Source organism: Ictalurus punctatus, chromosome 10, assembly GCF_001660625.3.
Source record: "Ictalurus punctatus breed USDA103 chromosome 10, Coco_2.0, whole genome shotgun sequence".
Classification (NCBI taxonomy): Eukaryota; Metazoa; Chordata; class Actinopteri; order Siluriformes; family Ictaluridae; genus Ictalurus; species Ictalurus punctatus.
In genome coordinates, this window is record NC_030425.2 from 5,503,686 (window position 1) to 5,522,500 (window position 18,815).

Sequence of the window (18,815 nt, forward strand, 5' to 3'; positions counted from 1 at the left end):
TTTGTTTTTTTCAGTAAATATATTTCCAGCGAGGCTATTCACATGAAATTTTCACCAGACTTTGTTATTAACTCAAGAAATCCACACATATAAAGAAATCCAAACATTAAACTCCGTAAATGAAGTTATGTGTAATAAAGAGGAATGACACGGGAAAAAAGTATTGAATACGCTAACTGAAACGTATTTAATACTCAGTGGAGAAGCCTTTGTTAGTAATGACGGCTTCAACACGCTTCCTGCATGAAGAAATTAATGTGTCGCAGTACTCAGGTGTGATTTTGGTCCATTCTTCTAAACATATTGTCTTTAAATCTTGTTCAATTGGATTCGAGTCAGGTGATTGACTGGGCCATTCTAACACCTTGATTTTTTTCTCTGAAACCAATTGAGTTTCCTTTGCTGTATGTTTTGTATCGTTGTCCTGCTGGAAGTCCACTCACGTCTCATCTTCATCATCCTGCTGGATGGCAGCAGATTCTTCTCAAGAATCTCCCGGTAAAGGGCTCCATTCATCGTTCCTTCAATTATATGAAGTCTGCCAGTACCATGCGATGAAAAACAGCCCCACACCATGATGCTTCACCTCCACACTTCACTGTTGGTATAGTGTTTTTAGGGTGATGTGCAGTACCATTTTTTCTCCAAACATGGTGTGTAGTACGACAGCCAAAAAATTCAAGTTTGCTCTCCCAGTATTTCATAGGCTTGTCCAAACGAGTTGTAGCAAACTTTAAACGAGTTTTGACATGCCTTTCCTTTAGTAATGGAGTCCTGTGTGGTGAGCGTGAGCAGTGGAGCGCATTGCCTATTGTTTTCTCTGTGACGACGGCACCTGCTGCCTCCAAGTGTTTCTGGAGCTCAAATTTCAAAGTTTCAATTATAAGGTGTTGTAATTAAATTAATTTGCTTGCCATTATGGTATGTCTTTTCTGAAAATAATAATAATAAATGTATTTTAAAAAATGTATTACATTAAAAAAAAAAAAAGCAAAACTTATGCATCTTCAAAGGATCAGCGTGAATGTCTCTTTACTTGCTGTAAATGAAAAGAACAAACCATTTGTATCCAACAGATGGAGACATTACGTACGAATGAAAGCAAATGTGTTCATTACAGCAAACTGCTTGTCACATGCATTTTGGTAAACATAGAAAAGGTAAACTGTCAAAAATTAAGAAAAAAAAACATTAAAGAAAAAAAAGGATAATAATAATTCATATACCCTACACATACTTTCACTCTAATCTATGTTGTTTTGTTAGTTCTACCAAGTAACAGATCTTACAGGATTATTACATGACAGGAAGTGAAACTAGCCAAACCCTCAAATTAGCTGAGTCGTGCTATGTAATGTTTCCGTTTGACCTTAAACCTACTTTGTAAATGAACTGGATATTGGTAAGTCAGAACAGGAAAAGCTGGATAGAGAATCATCACATCTGCCAATAAACAATGCTATGAAATTAATGGAGACACAGGGATTTCCATTTGTGACTGAATATTAATGGAAATTAATATAAAATAATCCAAAATAGTATGACTGCATGTGCCATGTCGCAGATATCACAGTAGTGGCATAGTGGCTAATCTACTAACTTTAGATCCCATAAACTGCCAAGCTGCCATGGCTGGGTCCATGACCAAGGCCCTTAACCCTCGGCTGATCATTTGGATCCTGGCTCACTTATTATTCGCTTTGCATGAATGTCTCAGCCAAATAAGTACATTTAAATATTGAATATGAACCCTTATTCTCTGCTTTCCTGAAGCACAGCTGGCAGCCAGGGATGGGTTGCAGGTGGACGATTTATAGTCTTCAAAACAAGCGCTTGAAATTCAGTTGTTTTAACATTTCCAATGCATGTAAACAATAAACGAATGAAAGCCTTTCTCTCGCACGAACCATTAAATAAATAAATAAACAAACAAACAAAGAAAAACAGATACTAGAGGGACAAGACTTCCCGGATCGCCCTCTTTAATGAGAAGGGTTATATCCTGTGCATTAACACAATGCTGTAAGTACAATATAAATGACACAATACAGTGATCAACACACGTTCTATCAAACTGTTAACAAGCCGAGCTAATCCGTCTATTCATCTGACACAGTTTTACGCTGTTCTTATCATCTCTGATGATCAAGCCTGTCATTCAGAGCTTCAGAACCGTTCATCCTATGTTGTTATTTGCTGAACAGCTGGTGATCCATTGATTGAGCCCTGTGTGAACTTGTAAAAGCTCCTCAATACATTATATATAGGGCTATATAAGTTTACACTTATAATTTGTAATTAAAATGAATGATCAACATGGGTTTTCTGTATCAGCATTATTTATTATTATTATTATTATTATTATTATTATTATTATTATTATTATTATTATTTAAACAGTGTCCACAAGAGACTCCCCCACAAAACTTTTTCAATACAAAACAAGACAAAACAAAATAGGTGTTCCCATCTAATGTTTCATCCCAGATTAAATTACAACGAAATTAATGACGTAACAAACGCCACTGCAACCTGATTGGCTCGTCAGCATGGGGTCCTTTTTGGTTCATTCCTAACTATCAAGATATTGCACTATAAATGTATTATTTCGTAGACTATGTGGTATGTTTTTTAAAAAAAAAATGTATATATATATATATTTTTTTTTTAGAGCGAGAGAGAGAGACCGCGTGCTACTTTTACGCATGTACACACACTACTTTTTGCGGTAGTGTGCGGATGGAGACACAACCCCGTGAGCTGTCGCCACCTTTTCGACTCTTACCGCCCACTTTTCCTGTAACTAGGGTGGATGAGTTGCGTCACATTTTACGACTGAAACGGCGTTTCATCCTCAGGGACCTCCAGCAGGTAAATTTATCCACTGGTGCGCAGATGTAAGGAACACAGACTATTATGGGATGTTATGGGCGACAAAATCTGTTTGTGTTTTGCGTCGTGTTTAGTTTGAGACTAGAGGAGAGGGAGAGGTAGAGAGTGAAAAGTGATGTTGTGTGTCTTATATGTTTCTAACGTAACTCGTGGGAGTCGCTGTTGCGCTTTTAGGTGTGTAGTTTGGACGCTAGACGGTAGAGAAGTCGTTGCATCACACATGACTTGAACACGGAAACGTGACATTGAATGAAGCTGAGCTTGTCGTTAGCCACGCCCATGCAAGGCGCTGATTGGCTGGTCGGACCTGTCACTTAGCCCGTTGCTCTGCTCGTCACTCTTCCAGGTGTTTCGCCTGACTCGCTCGGTTGGTGTTCGGTGTCTGGAAGTGGACCACGTACAGGTGAGTCAGTGTATAATATATATATTTACTGTCATCTAGAAAGATCCTTTCTATATCTTTAATAGCCATGAGGTGTCAAATACTGAAAGTAAAAACAGTACATTTGGTATTTTATCTGTCTTGTTTGAAAATGTATCTTGAATACAATGAAAGTATATCAGTGTAGTGTTGGTATGAACATTATTATAATTTATTATTATTTTTTTTTTAAATATATATTTCAAATTAATATTCAAGTGAAATTTAATGCGTGAGACTGTTTGTTTGTGTTTACAGTTGGATAGTACTGGCTAATAATCACGACCAGTGGTGAGTGTGTGTATATAGGATGGGACGGGACGGGACAGAGTGGGGTGTAATGCACATGCTACCTGAGCTTTAAATAAATAAACGTATGAGCTCCAGAAATACAGGTCTCTGGGGGGGAAAAAAACCCACCAACAACAATAACAACTACACCCAACTCGACAAGACTTCAGGAGTTCATTCGGGTCCTGACGCTTCATTTCCTCCTCAAGATAAACAATGTATTGTTGGTGTTGCGATGAAGATGACCGTTAACTAACCACCCGTTAAGCAATCCCGACCACACGTGTATATACGGACTGTAGACTAACGAATGAGACAGTCGTGTTCACGTGCTGCGAAGTGTGCCTTTGTTTCAGGTTCTTTTAGACGACGTCGAAGGACGTTGGTAAGCGTTGATATTCGTTGAGTAATCTGAAAATGGGTTTTATGGAGGAAGAAAATTTTTTATTTATTTATTTATTTATTATTTTTTATTACGGGCGTATTGTGTTGGCGGTATGACTAAATAGGGCCACTTGATGATAAGAGAAGATAATCTCAGGTATCCAAATTGCTGCCAGAATTGGTGAATACGTTATAGACACAGTAGATTAACTATTTTTGAAGACCTTCAATGTAGGATTTTCGACACGGAAGGGGCAAAAATGCTGGTTTGACAACTCTGTCTTTGTGCTGTGTAATTTGATCCTAATCACGTTCTGTCTTGGTATGCATTTTGAATAATTTTTTAAAAATAGACGGACACACTCGCGCGTGTCCACTCTCAGGTCTTCGGCACTCTCATGTCGGCGAGTCGAAATCATCAGTTGAGTTCTGTTCATAAATCTTTCCCGTTTTAAACACTTTGCTCGTAGTTAATTCCAATCATACCGCAGATTAAGGATGTCCTGACTCATCCAGACTCATTCAGCAAATTGCTGCAGAATGACTAAGACCGTCCACAAATTGTGTTTGAGGATCTTGTTACAGCCACTGTTTGGTTCTGTTTCACTAGGGCCGCTCATAAAAGTGAGACAAGCGGGTCGTTAGATCCGATTGGAGAAGGCGATTCTTCCCTAAACACGGGAGCCATGGAGACGCACTTTGCTCCCCTGCAGTCATACAGGCAGTCGTACTAGCTGCGTCAAAGCTAAACAATCAGTTGCATCTTTAATGACTGAACTTGTTAGAGATCATCAGCTGACAGACATTGGACAAGTGATACCTTGCACCTTGTACATTGGATTAGGAACGTGTCGTAAGTGAGCTGTAAGAATTACACGCATGCAATTTACTACAAATGATGTCAGTATATGAGTACGGGTCTTTTATGCTTTTCTTCTTTCTTTTTTTTTTCTTTTTCCCCAAGACAGAAATACCTTTTTTTTTTGTGTGTGTGTGTGTTTTTCCCTGACTTTACATATGTTCAAGTTGTCCAACTTTTCGTGGTTTTTCCTGTTTTGTTAAACTTGCATGTCTTTACGACGTGTCGGCCAAGGTCACACCGGGTACGCGTGTCTAACCTGCTACACGTTCGGAATAGTGTTGTGCATAGAAACAAATGTAAAACCGTCCCGAAAGTCTAGATATCGGCTAAAGCTGTATATTCTAATCCGAGTCAGGAGATGCATGTTGGAAGATCATGTCCTCATGTCAGTCTGAAGAAATACTCTTTGGGGTTTTAAGAACATGTCACCGGCAACTCGCTACCTACCCATTTATCGTTTGAACACTCAGTCAGCATCATCTTTTTGTTTCTCATCAAATGAAGATCAGATCTTTTTTTTTTTTTTTTTTTTTTTAATTAAGAAAGAATTCTGTTAGCAGATCACGTACACTCACCTTCAAATGTTTCATCTTTACTGAACTGTAACAAGTCGAATGAAACTTTTTTTTTTCTTTCCCTTTATAAACATGAATGGCATGAGGCATGGTAGCTTTAGGGAAAATTCCATCAATACTTAAACCCTAATTAAAGGAATTGGAGTGTACCTGTACATTTCCGAGTCCAAGTTCACGGTCGGTTTGTTGAGTGTTGTTGAGACGGCTGTCTGTCAGGCTTGTAAGTGCCCACTGCAATGAGGAAAGTTCTTTACTTTTTAAAAAAAAACAACTGGCACGTGTAATGTCTTTAGCCGCACAGTAAAGTGATATCACTGCTGTTGTGATGCGACATGTGATAGTCTTCTATTTTGAGCTTTATATGCAGGGTTTCTGTATGCAGATAAATATTTATTTATTTTTGCTACGCCGGAGAGGCAAGTTGATATCCCGGTCGACAAATGCCAACGTTTTAAGAGAAATGAAAACACAAATTACGGCAAGAAAGACATCTCACGTTTATAAAGCTGTAAATAACATCTAAGGGAAATATCGACGCAGGGCTGCGTGATCGTGTCAAAATGAGTACACCACAATAATCATTGTAAAATAACAATATAAACCGGTGAACTTTTTATGTGGCATGCTATTCAATTATCCAAAATGTATGAGAATTTTTTTTGTTTATTGTTCATGCCGGTACAATGCCACACTCACAAATAATTTTAAAAAAAACCTGTCCGGAACCCTTTGAGATGCACAGGAAGTCTACAGAGCGAGTTATATAATTGTGGTTTGCATATTTTGCAAACTTTTATATTGTTCATTTGTGCTACAGAAGCCAACACTATTATGATGATTAATAAATTTATGATGCGTGTAGCATGAACAGCTACTCGGCACTACACTATCCGTGTTCAGCTATTCGTGGGCATGTACAGTTATGTACAGAAGTTCATTCTGGCAGTCTTATCGATTAAATCCCCAGATATGTAAATTACCTGTCCAAAGAGAGGCCGCTTTCATAGGAACTCCTGTACCCCTGCTTGTTCATGAACTTTTAGATAAGGTTCACATCAAACATCAGAATGGGGGAAAATGTGATCGCAGTGCCTTTGGTCATGGCTCATTGGTTAACTGCTGATCTCATGGGATTTTCACATGAACAGTCTCAAGATTTTATACAGTATGGTGCAAAAAAAAAAAAAAAAAAAATACATCCAAGGAGCTGCAGTGCTACAGGCAGGTTAGAGGAGAATGGGCAGACTGCTTCGAGCTGACGGGTAACTCGAATAACCACTCTATACAGCTGTGGGGAGCATCCCCGAATGCTTTTCCAACCTTGAGGCTGATGGGTTACAATACAACGGCAGAAAACCAGAACGGGAAAGCGTCACCTTGCCTTTTTCTGATCTTGGATGAGCCTGTGCCAACGCTCATCATTGCCAGGGGTGAATATGGTGTGGTCTTCTGCTGTTTGTAGCTCATTAGCGTCAATATGTGATATTTCGTGTGTTCCGAGATGCTTTTCACTGTATACGTTAGAGATTGTCGTAGGTGAAAATCCCCAGGTGTTTCCGAAATTCTCAAACCAGCCAGTGGTTTTTCTTCATTCTGATGTTCGATGTGAAGATTAGATAACCGGATGAATTGGGATGTGATACAATAGCAATTTCAGTTTTGTTTTGGGTTTTTTTTTTTTTTCTGTATTAAAAGTCTGACAAGCACATCAAAATGGAGTGGACTAAATATGAAATTGTCCGTTTTTCTGATTCACACTATGGACTAACAGGTGGGAAAGTGCTCTTGGTTTTGATATATCACAAAGCATGTTAATCTTACTGTTATCTCGTGTTGAACCACAATGGATCGTCTTGTACAAAGGCACAATAGCTGTCAAGGTGAGATGAAGAACCAGAATATTCCAGGAGCAATTTTGTGACATATTTATTTATTTATTTATTTATTTATTTTATCCCCTGCATTAATACAAAAGCTGGTTCACGTTTTTCACATTTTATTGCGCGTAAGGAGGAGCAGGAGGAGGAGAAAAAGAAGGGGTTGGTGATTTCCAGTGAGGCGTGCTTGATTCACTTTCTTGTAGGTAAGGTGGAGATTGAGAGAAGGGAGACGCTGTCCTGCTGTCTCATTCTGTGTCTTTCTAAGACTTGTTTATCCACTAGGGGTAGAGAGACTGGTCTGACAGGCTTCGGCTGTCTGAGAAACGGATCTGTTTGTATTATAGAAGTAAACGTGCCTCAGTGGAAATGGAACACCCGATACCCTCATCTGTGAGGGTTTTTGGTTAGCTGTTCCCTTTTTCATTCTAGTAGTAAGACAACTGGACAAAAAGTCCACACACCCCTGTTCAGATGGCAGGTTTTTTTTTTGTGAGGTAAAAGAATGACACTAAAATAATCTTTTCCTGCCTTTAATGTGCAATTGCAAAGTATACAAGCAAATTGAAACAGTTAGAAATGTCTTGGGGGGACGGGGGAAGAGAAACAAAAACTTATAATAGCTTAGATGTATGAGTATGTACACCCATAAAGTAATATTTTGTTGAAGCACCGTTTGTTTTTATCACACCACTCGGTCTTTTTAGACCAGCTGGGATTTGTAGATATTCATGATTCCCTCCACCTTTATAAAACCAGTAGCTCAGTCTAAAGAAAAGCAGCCTTAAAGCTACCACCACCATGCTTCACTGTGGGTATGGTGTTCTTTTAGCGATGTTTTTTTTTTTTTTTTGCACCAAACAAACCTTTTGGAATTATTATACTGGAATTTGGAATTTGGAATAGGTCTCATCAGACCATAACACATTTTGCCACACGATTTTGGGGTGGTTTAGTTGGGCTTGGATGTTTTTTGTGAGAAAGTGCTTCCGTCTAGCCGCCTGACCCCATAGCCCAGACATGTGAAGAATACGAGAGTGTTGATGCATGCAGAGAGAGTAATCAGTACCTGTGAGATATTCCTGCAGCTCCTTTAACGTTGCTGTAGGTCTCCTTGCAGCCTCCCTGGTAAGTTTTTGTCTTTTTGAAAATTTCGGACGGACGTCCTGTTCTTGAAAACGTCACTGTGATGCCCCATTTTCACCACGTCTAATGTTTTGGAATTTTTTTTTTGTACCCCTCTCCTGATCGATTCCTTTCGACAGCGGGACCCCACACAGGCTTTGCCAGCTCTTTGCAGACCATGGCTTGAGTGGTCACATGCAACCAAGAAAATCGTACAGAAACAGCTGGTCTTTATTTGGTTAATCAGAATAATTTCATTGGTTGATAGCTGTATGGTAATTACTTTTGAACACGAGACTGAACGTGATTGGTTCATTCCGAACACAGCCACATCCCCAATTCCAAAAGGGTGTGTACATTTATGCAACCAACTTTTTAAAAATGTTTGATTAAGTGAAAAACTATTTTTACACGTTGTAATTCCGCATTGAGGGTGGGAAAAGTTTGGTCATGATTTATCTTGGTTGAATTTTTTTTCCATCACAAAAACTATTTCGTTTTGGAAGCCATTTTAATAGGAGTGTGTAGACTTTTTCTATCCAGTGTGGGAGAACCGATCGTCCCTTGAATGAGAGCCGGAACATCAACATTAACACAATTCCTTTAGCCTTATTCTTCATCTATGCAGGCTGTGATGTCACCCCTATATAACGTCAAAGGTCACAGTGCTCTCGGTCTACGGTGCTCTGTAGGCTCATGTAAAATAGGCCGGAATAAAAGAACCGAATTTACATTTGTATCGCAGCTAAACGTTTCTCTGAGTCCTACCTACTCAGTTGGACTTACTTACGAGCCATTAGTGATGTTTCTGTTCTCTATGTAAATGTTTTCCTTTGTTAAATCGAGTGAGATCATTTGGTTTGTGTGTGCATGACCGCTGCCGTTCCAGAGTAACTGTCAGCTGGTGACTTCCCTGTTTCAGATGTACACATTGCATTTGCTAAAGTCATAAGACTGTCATGGCCACTCTAGTGCATTACATTACTGGGATTATGTCTTGTGTAGCTTTTGCTATTTTATTTTCCTGTTCTCATTCAGACTCCGTAGCTTTCTATGAAGCTTATGTTTTGATGAATGCTGGTGTAGTGGGTGGCTTATTAGTAGCACATAACTAACCCAAGCCTGAAACAGTCTGATGTTTTGAGGGCAGCTTTGTGTATTTGGAGAGTTGCGTGTGGCTCTGGATGTTGCTTTGTGTTCAAGGGCGTGTTTCTGCGTTGCCTTTGCTGCTTAGGGCGGCCGGTGCAGAACAATAGGCCTCTTCATGATAACAGAGTGGCTACTGATTTCTTGCCCTGCGCTGGTGAATAATCCTATGGATGCAGGCTGGGGTGAAAGCGGCAGGTCAGGCCACGGTCCTCAGCTTACTGAGGAGAGGAAGGACACCAAGGTGGGCGGTTTTTAGGGCAGTAGGGAATGTCTATCTAGGCCAAGTTGTTAGCCGGCCTCTTCTCTTTCCCATTCAAAGAAGCCTGCTCTGCCACAGTAGGACTTTTCCTGCTGCTCACTTAATCTTGTGCATGCACACATAGTTGCCTGCCTCTCTCTCTCTCTCTCTCTCTCTCTCTCTCTCTCTCTCGTACACTCTCTCTCTCTCTCTCTCTCTCTCGTACACTCTCTAAGCCAGTTATTCATCCACTGGGTGAGTCAGGGTGGGAGGAGTCTCTGAGGCCAGCAGTACCAGTCACCCTGTTGAATCTAACTTTTTTTTTTCTCTCTCTCGCTCTCTCTCAACTTCTCCTTTCTCTCTCTCTCTCTCTCTCTCTCTCTCTCTCTCTCTCTCTCTCTCTCTCTCTCTCTCTCTCTCTCTCTCTCTCTCTCTCCAAGCAGTCGTTGTTACCGTTCAGGCCGTGTTTTACGTCTGAACCGAGTGAGTAATAACAGGAGTTTTGGCCCACCGGCACTCAGCAGCAGCAGCCTTTGAGGATCAAGTTGAAGTTTAAGGTGAGTGGAACGTTTTTACTTTACAAATATTCAAGAAAATCCTGACAGACTCTCGGCTTCTAACTTTTCCTGGTCTACAGCTCAGTTCTTAAACTTCTTAAACACAGTATTCTGAACAGTCCTGGTCGGTTTAGGCTGACTACTTTTTATCGCTCCTGCTGCGTTTTTGTTAGAAAGACGATCACACGGCTTTAAAACAGGCACGCCCCATTAACAGATGCCGGTCTGTGTGTTTTGCCTTGTTTCCTCGATTCTCTGGGATATCCACCCCCCCCCTCCCTCTGTTCATCATTAACTCCAAACCATCGGCCATTTTTTTTTTCTTTTTCTCCCCCTTCCTTTTTTTTTTTCTTTTCTTTTTTTTTTTCCACTGCATGATTCATTGACAGGATGCTTGTTACAGCAACTTACTCTCAGCCTCGCCCCGTATTTTGGGCTTTAGCTGTATCAGTCACACTTAGCGGCCTTGGTTTGTACCTGAAGCAGTAATTTGACAGGAAATAGTTCACTGAGAGAGGTGTTTGTGCTCTGACTTGTCCGGTTTAGGGATCTTTTGAATAGTTTTGAGAGTTTCTCTTTTCGAGTGCCCTGACGGACTGTAATCACATGACGGGCACGCGAGCAAGGGAGGTTACTCTGTCTCAGGCAGGGTCATTTCACGCCTGCCGGTGAACTCAAAACCGGCTGAATTAAAAGGGCCAAGGCACTGGTTCCAAGCATGTTTACTATGCATTCGCTAGTGTTGTTAGCTGGTGCTTACAATTTAGTTCACAAAAAAATTTTGTCGTCAAAACCATCCAGTCACTTTTTACAATCTTGAATGAGACCGAACTCTCAACATGAGTCACCCTATTAAACAATCCTTTAAAGGACTAAATAAGTGTGCGTGTGTTTTATATTGATGGTTTATGTAGTCATTCTTTATACACTAGTGTCTTGAAGTGTAACAGCTTCCTGGAGTGTCAGTGTGGATTAAATCACCAGATGCTAAAGCTGTGGACAGTCATTTTTGTGGGCGTAGCTGCCGGGTGGGATTGGCGGTAAGTTGTGGCAACCACTCATCTCCGAAGCTTTTCTAACATCCATTAGCGTACTACAAGGACTCCACGGCCTGCGCAGCGCCTCGAATCATTGAAAGAGTGTTGCAAATATCTTGCATATAGTGTTGTGGGTGAAACGTTAACATCACGTTGTTATTGGTTTGGCCTCACTGACGTCCCATTAAAGACTCGTCATAATATCTGCTCAAGCAGCAAGAGCACTCGGTTAATATAATGACTGCACACATAAGATTCTGGTCTTTGTTCTGTACAAGACAGTAACGTTTGTACATTACACAACTGATGTGGTGAGGAAATGTCCCCAGGTCTCTGCCTCTTGTGTAACCCACTCTCGGCTCTTTCTGTGACCTCGCGATGCGTTTCGGATCTGATTGTGCTGCGTGTGTGAGATCAGGCCAGATGATGCACGTATGCATGCACGCAAGTGATGTACGTTGTGATTAGAAGACGCAGAAGTTTCTTGTCATATATATATATATATATATATATATATATATATACGTAACAGCACAGTGACATTGTTTTCTTCGCACGTCCCAGCTCGATATGAAGTTGGGGTCGGAGTGCAGGGTCATGATCCGGCAGCCGTGAAGCAGAGAACAGTGGCAGCCTGGCAGTGTTTGGGCTTGAACCAACAACCTTAACTGTAACCCAGCGCCTTAACCAGCACTCATTAGAGTCACCTGCTAATGAACTAATCTTTTGTTCTCCTGAAAGTTTGCTCAAATTTACTGTCAGTTAGGACGGGACCAGCCGTGAGCTAAGAACGTTTTAGGTAGTCATAAATCTGATAAATATTGCCCAACATTAGGTAGTAAACATCCACACCCCTGATATCCTTTACACACGGGTGGATATTGCGGATTTCTTTTGTTTGCCTGACATTATTAGGTTAATCGAGTTTCCTGGAATCGTAAAGTCAGTATGGTCTTGTGAAACCAGGACACTAAGTTACTTATAAAACTGAGGAATGCCACTATTCCTTATCCTTCACAGGTGACTTCAAGTGGGCACGCTTAAAGAGGTTCACCCGAACAAATGCCACCTGGTAGATTTACATCTCGAGCCTGTTACACATGCAGAGGTGTGATAACACTCATGTGGGCCTGTCAGAGATTCCAGCATCAATGCAGATGACACTTGGGTGAAGGAATCCAGGAAGCCACAGTCAGTACACGAACAAACCAAGCTTGCTGCGCTTATGTGATGTCATGCTTCTTTGAGCTCCACCGTACCAAACAGTCAAGATGATTGGTAGTGAAACTGAACCTTTTAGCCACACTGACAAATTAGTCAAACTGCCTTCAGGTTATTTCAAAGTTGCCATGTGATTACTGTTATTACAACAGCGCAACAAACTAACTCGCCCATCTCTCAGACGCGGGATTATAGTATTATATTTCCGCCGGGCTTCTGAAACGCAGGATTTTCCCTGCATGCACGTGATCTCGTCGCCCCTCAAGGTCATAACATTACGAACCGTAAAAGCCAACGGAAAAGGCATGAGTAGACCTTGACCTTGACGCGATTGTGTAATACTGACACGCAATATTTTTGTAGAGGAGGTTAATGTTCAGAAGAGGTACGTTTTCATGTGTTCGGTCTCTGCTGCGATTCTAGTTGTACGTTTATATTACGGGTCACTTGTGTACACGTAAACTGCAGTCTTGTGGAAAATGAATGTCCTCTTGTCAAAAAATGGAAGCAGATGGTGACTGGCTCCAAAGATTATCAGTTCGATACAGAGAGGCATAATGCTTGGCTAGGCAAGAGCCAGAAGTAGTGTAGGAGGTTGTGGTATGTGGCTTTACAATGGTGGACAAGGGTGCAGCACACATCTGCTGGCATTGACTGTTTGCTGTAGTACATATTTGGGACACACACATTTCTTTCCATGTTGGACGTTCCTTAAAGCCACACCTGCTTCCCTCCTCTGTTTACCTAAAACATGGCAGTGACTCAGCCAATGCGATAAGGACAACCTTTCATACAGCCCTAATTGCATTGTGTTTTTAAGGCCTGAAAAGGAGAGTGTATTGCCTCCTGTAAGTTAATTCCTTTGAGGTTTGTGTGTGTGTGTATGAAAGGCATGCCATATTTGTCCTCAACCCTCAACATGCGAACTGTGTACCTCCCTCCTTCGTCTCTGTCTGTAGCTCCTCCCTGTCATCATCAGACCATGTCTGCCGAGAGGAAGAAAGGAAGGGATGTCTACAGGGAGGAGGGATGTGGGCGAGAGCCGAGTCACTAGTTAACCTCATGCACATTCTTTTTTTTTTTGGTTTTTTTTTGTTTTTTTTGTTTCTTCCTTCTTCCCCAACCCTCCCATTCAGCGTGTCGCATGTCTAACATCACGCAAGTGGTTATGATGATCATTTACTCTTCATTACCGGGTTCATTTAGTGTCATTTAGTCTATTTATAATGCATTATTTATAAAGTGTTTTTGGAATAGAATTGGCATTATGTACAGTGAGAACAAACTTGTAGAACCGCTGCTGAAGATGGGACCGACGGCATGGTTTGTTTTTATCTCCACAGATTTTGCACTAGCCCGAGGCACTACAGAAGTCGGTGAAAATGCTGGAGACAGTCCGAGACCGAATGCTGGAAGTGTATGACAAACTCTTAGTGGGGAGAGGTATGTGTGCCGTTACGGATTAAAAGACTTCCCGTTGAAAATCTTGGTTCAGGAAAGCTGCGCAGACGTGGCGTACGCTACGCCGCTCAGTCGAACTCTTCGCTGGGCGTCGGCGTTTTGTAAACTACAATCCACAGCGACATATCCATGTTTCTGGCTGCCTAGTTACCTAACTCGTACCCAGGCCGATTTAATTACAGAGCCGATCCGATTACAGGCCGAACAAAGAAATTCGCAACATGGGCACTGGGGCTAAAAAAAATCAAATAAATAAATCGTCTTTAAGAAGTAAATCAGATTTGTTCTGTTATGTGAGCAAAGTCTAAATGTCTTTTCTGGTTTGGCGTGTTCCCATATCAGACCCACGGCTGAGGGGCTACCTGCTGATGGAGAGCCCGGTCAACATGACGGCGATTCTGCTCGGCTATCTCTTCTTCGTACTGTACGCGGGCCCTCGATTAATGGCCAACCGCAAACCCTTCGAGCTGAAAGGGCCTATGATTTTCTACAACTTTTGCTTGGTTTTTCTGTCTATCTTCATTGTATTCGAGGTGAGACAAAGTGCTGGATCACTCCATCCACATACTGATGCTGTTTTACTCGTATTGCAGTCATACTGCTAAACAGTACAATTACTGCTTAATAAGTGGCTTGAGATTTTTGATTAATTGTGCCGTTGGATGAGAATAACGCCGTAGTTTCAAAGCCAGTGTACATTAGAACAGATTTAGCTTAAGGCTTCTGATGAAATTAGATTGTAGTTAGTCATATTTGAATCATTTGGCTATTATTCGTTTATTATTAGTTTAGCAAATTTCAATGAACGTTGTAGTCAATAAAAAGGAAAGATTTCAGTTTGTGTTGCCTCGCATTTACCCACAGTGTGTGTTTTTTATTTCCAAAATGTAATACTTTATTACTTTACAATCATTTTATTTTCTTTTTTTTTTTTAAACGAAACATGAGATCGCTTTACAATTGCACACTGCCGTTACAGGCTTACTAAAGCGTTCCCCCTTTTCCTTTACTGTGCGATGGCTAAAATGAAAAGTTCTGGAGTGGTTGAAACGACCATCTCTATCATACAGCAAGAAGTGGGTTTAATAACGCTACTCTATAAGCACATTTATTACTCCGCATACTATTACTTACTCTGTAACACCGGGCATGAGGCCGGGAATACACCGTAGATGGGACGCCAGTCCTTCGCAGAGCACCACACACACGCACATATACACACCCCCTTCGAACCTAGGGGCATTTGATCTTCACCAAATGGCTCCTGCGCCATGTTTTTGGGAAGGGGGGAGGAAACTTGAGGAACCCTGGAGCTGGCGTACAGTTAATAAAACTAAATTCATTTCAGTGTATGCTAGCTAGCATGCATCATTAACAGGAAGAGACAAAAAGGCATTTTTCGAAGCGTTGGCATACATGTACAGATAGAGGAGATGCCTCAACTTTGGAGGAAAGAGGGGGACATTTTAGAATTTTCTGGAAGGGATGAATGAATATTTTTTTCAGCACTGTTAGCACTGATCATAACACTTAGAAACATCTGGAGCCACAACCTGGTCAGAATGCTCACATGACACAATGCAAAATCTTGTGATATGATGAAATGCTCATTTGCATGTTGCAGGCCAGTGAGATACATCCTGCAGCCCTGCTTACAGCCTTTTTGAAACATAAGGATCGTGAAAATTAGGGATGCTCCTATACCATTACCGATCGGCCAATCCCGATCGTTCAAGCTTTATTATATAAGTGATATGTAAGCTTTCTGTTAACCGTTACTCTTACCCCTCCAGATAAAGTAATACCACAGATGTTGCCTTGGTTACATTATTTACAGTAATGTTGTAGATTGTTGTTCTAAATTGAGAATCTTTTTTTTTTTTTTTTTTTTTTTTTTTTTAAAAAAAGCACAACAAATATTCGTTTTACAACGAACATTTTAAGAGGCCTCTAAGAATCCGACTTTTTCATTGTTTCTTGAGATTCCATAATAATTCCAGCACTAAAGCGTAACGTAACGTCCTCACATGCTTTACGTCATCAAATTGCCATCGGTTCGTGAGATCGGCCGAATTTAGACTCGTAGACCGTGATTATCGACCCATCAGAGCGTCCCTGATGAAAATGGAATTTTTTATTTATTTATTTATTTTTAAACAATGACAATTCCTTTGTATTTTCTGCTGTGTAGTTCTTGATGTCAGGATGGGCTACAGATTATACGTGGAGATGTGACCCTTGCGATTACTCCGACAGCCCTCAAGCACTCCGGGTAAGAGCTGGTGTCTATGATCACATTCGTCGTCATCTCCCCGATGTAATTTTACCCGACGTGTGAGCTGTCTACAATAAAAAAATAAAAAAAAATGTAAAAAAAAAGGGCAGAAATTGAAGAGCTTATCTTGTTTATATAATGCGGTGTAATAAAGAACTTTTTATTTCTTAGATGGTCAGAGTGGCCTGGTTGTTCCTCTTCTCAAAGTTCATTGAACTCTTCGATACGGTAGGCTCTGTGTTTTACACTCACACGTATATCAGTGCTATTTGAGTTTGTCTCGAGTTCGGATTTGTTTGTAATTCATTCGTATTTGTTTAGGTGTTTTTTGTGCTACGTAAAAAACACAGTCAGATTACATTCCTGCACATTTTCCACCACTCTTTCATGCCCTGGACCTGGTGGTGGGGCATCAGCTTTGCTCCTGGTGAGTGCTTCAGCATGGAGCAGTTCAGATTTTTTTTTGTTTTTCTTTTTTCGACTTGTCTATGTGACTATGGCCTTAACAGTAGGTTGGTTAGAGTAGTAACAGTATATGTGACCTTCTGAATGTCTGTGCAGGTGGAATGGGCTCGTTTCATGCCATGGTCAACTCGGTGGTCCATGTGATCATGTACTTCTACTATGGCCTCTCTGCTGCAGGACCTCGCTTCCAGAAGTACCTCTGGTGGAAGAAATACATGACCGCCATCCAGCTGGTAATTTTATCCATCGAGTCTAACTAATGCATTCTTTAAGGCTCTACTTTGCTGTGCAGAGGCTGGGAATTAAGGGAATTAAAGAAAGAATTTGCTACTTACCCGAAAGGAAAGTGTGTGTGTGTGTGTGTGTGTGTGTGTGTGTGTGCTTAAGGTTGTTTTGGGTTTTTTTAAGAAAGTGTTGCCTAGATGTTTTTGTGCTCGTATGAAAAGGGTGTCTCACACTATGTGCACACCGTCAAGCGAACACTGCTAGCTAGATATATCTACTAAACAACAGAAGTCACCTTCTAATAAAACGCACAATATGTCCAGTAATCATCCAGTTTAGTCCCAAAATGCTTTCCATTATATAAAATATCTGATTCTACGCAAAAGCTACATATATTGACTAACACGCAAGGTTTCCATCTACCTTCCATCTTGGTTGTTTCTACTTGCCCCTTGGGCAGCATTCTGATTGGCCGAAGCATTTACTAGAGAGCATTTGCTGCAAGTTTTCACTCCTGTGATGAGTAAATGGTGTGAATAGCAGTAGCCAGGACATTTCATGCTACACAACCCAGTTTGGGCCGGTGGCTTAAGTGGTGATCACATTAGCTTGCGAAATTTCTTCGGAGACCGCTGCGGATGTGGGCGCCAACCGGATATGACATCACACGCCAACGTTAAAATATTCATCTGTTCTTGTACGCAGCAACATTGCAATTCGGGCAAATTCTCTTTTGATGGTGATTTTTTTTTATTTATATATGTATATATATGTGTGTGTGTGTGTGTAATATATTTTTAAAGCTGTGTTGTATTAAACGGTATGGTGCGACGCCGCTATGCTTCCTCCATCTTGGATTTTCCGATGAGGTCACGCCATGACGTGTCGATCTTCTATTGGTCACACAGCTTCACGTAATACCGAACCGGAACTCAGGAACGCAGCGCAACGCGAAACTTGTTTACATGCAGCTTGCGTTTCCGGTCTCCAGCATTCGCGTGCGTACGAATAGACGTCAACGGAACGAAACGTGTTTGTGTAAGACACACGATTTTTACACTGTACCCGGTGTTCTGTTGCAAGTGTGCTGACGGCACTCGCTACCTCCGTAAAGACCCTTTCCATGGGCTGTATAGTTGGCAAATTGAATAACGCTCGGGAAATCGCTGCAATATTGGGAGCACAACAGTAAGAAACGGTTAGAAAATGTAATTCCGGTTTCAATTGAACGTAGTGCGGTTTAGTGCAAAGGTCGCCCGTGGTTTTTGATTGGGAGAGGTAGGAATACTATTTTACTGATTATCTGGCAATAAAATTTAATCCCCAAATATGGCAGACCATAAATTACAACTCGGAGGACACCCAAAGGGGCTTCTGGTCATAGCCCTTCTGACACGTTCTGTTATTTGTCATAATAACAATAATAAAGGAACATCTGCAGGATGAAACGGACCAAATCTCTTTTATATAAATTTTCTTCATTTTGTCCAAAGATTATAACTTTCATTTAACTGTACGCACAAAAATACTCTAAAGTGAAGAGTCTTAACTAAAAGAACAAAGATCCTTCGTCTCCTTTCATCATTTTGATTGGCCCATATTCTGTGTCCTTACAGGTGCAGTTTGTACTGGTGTCCCTTCACGCTACCCAGTATTACTTCATGCCCAACTGTGATTACCAGTGGCCTGTGATCCTCCACCTCATCTGGATGTACGGCACCTTCTTCTTCATCCTGTTCTCCAACTTCTGGTACCAGGCC

The 18,815-nt window shown here is 41.1% G+C and overlaps 1 protein-coding gene across 4 annotated transcripts in view; it reads left to right on the forward strand.

Moving 5' to 3' along the window:
- Positions 1-2,734: 2,734 nt before the first annotated feature.
- Positions 2,735-18,815, forward strand: part of elovl1b (ELOVL fatty acid elongase 1b) — a 16,801-nt gene continuing 720 nt past the window's right edge. The window contains exons 1-10 of one of the 4 annotated variants that reach the window (XM_053683110.1): positions 2,735-2,871; positions 3,239-3,295; positions 10,255-10,371; positions 13,973-14,072; positions 14,433-14,623; positions 16,282-16,362; positions 16,537-16,593; positions 16,687-16,792; positions 16,927-17,063; positions 18,672-18,815. The exon at positions 18,672-18,815 is cut by the window's right edge and continues 720 nt beyond it. In XM_053683110.1, the coding sequence (XP_053539085.1) occupies positions 14,012-14,072; positions 14,433-14,623; positions 16,282-16,362; positions 16,537-16,593; positions 16,687-16,792; positions 16,927-17,063; positions 18,672-18,815 (777 nt within the window). In that variant the 5' untranslated portion in view covers positions 2,735-2,871; positions 3,239-3,295; positions 10,255-10,371; positions 13,973-14,011. Of the gene's footprint in view, positions 2,872-3,238; positions 3,296-4,715; positions 4,842-10,254; positions 10,372-12,449; positions 12,600-13,972; positions 14,073-14,432; positions 14,624-16,281; positions 16,363-16,536; positions 16,594-16,686; positions 16,793-16,926; positions 17,064-18,671 lie in introns of those variants that run through there. The other 3 variants (XM_017477766.3, XM_053683111.1, XM_053683112.1) reach the window with 3 other exon arrangements.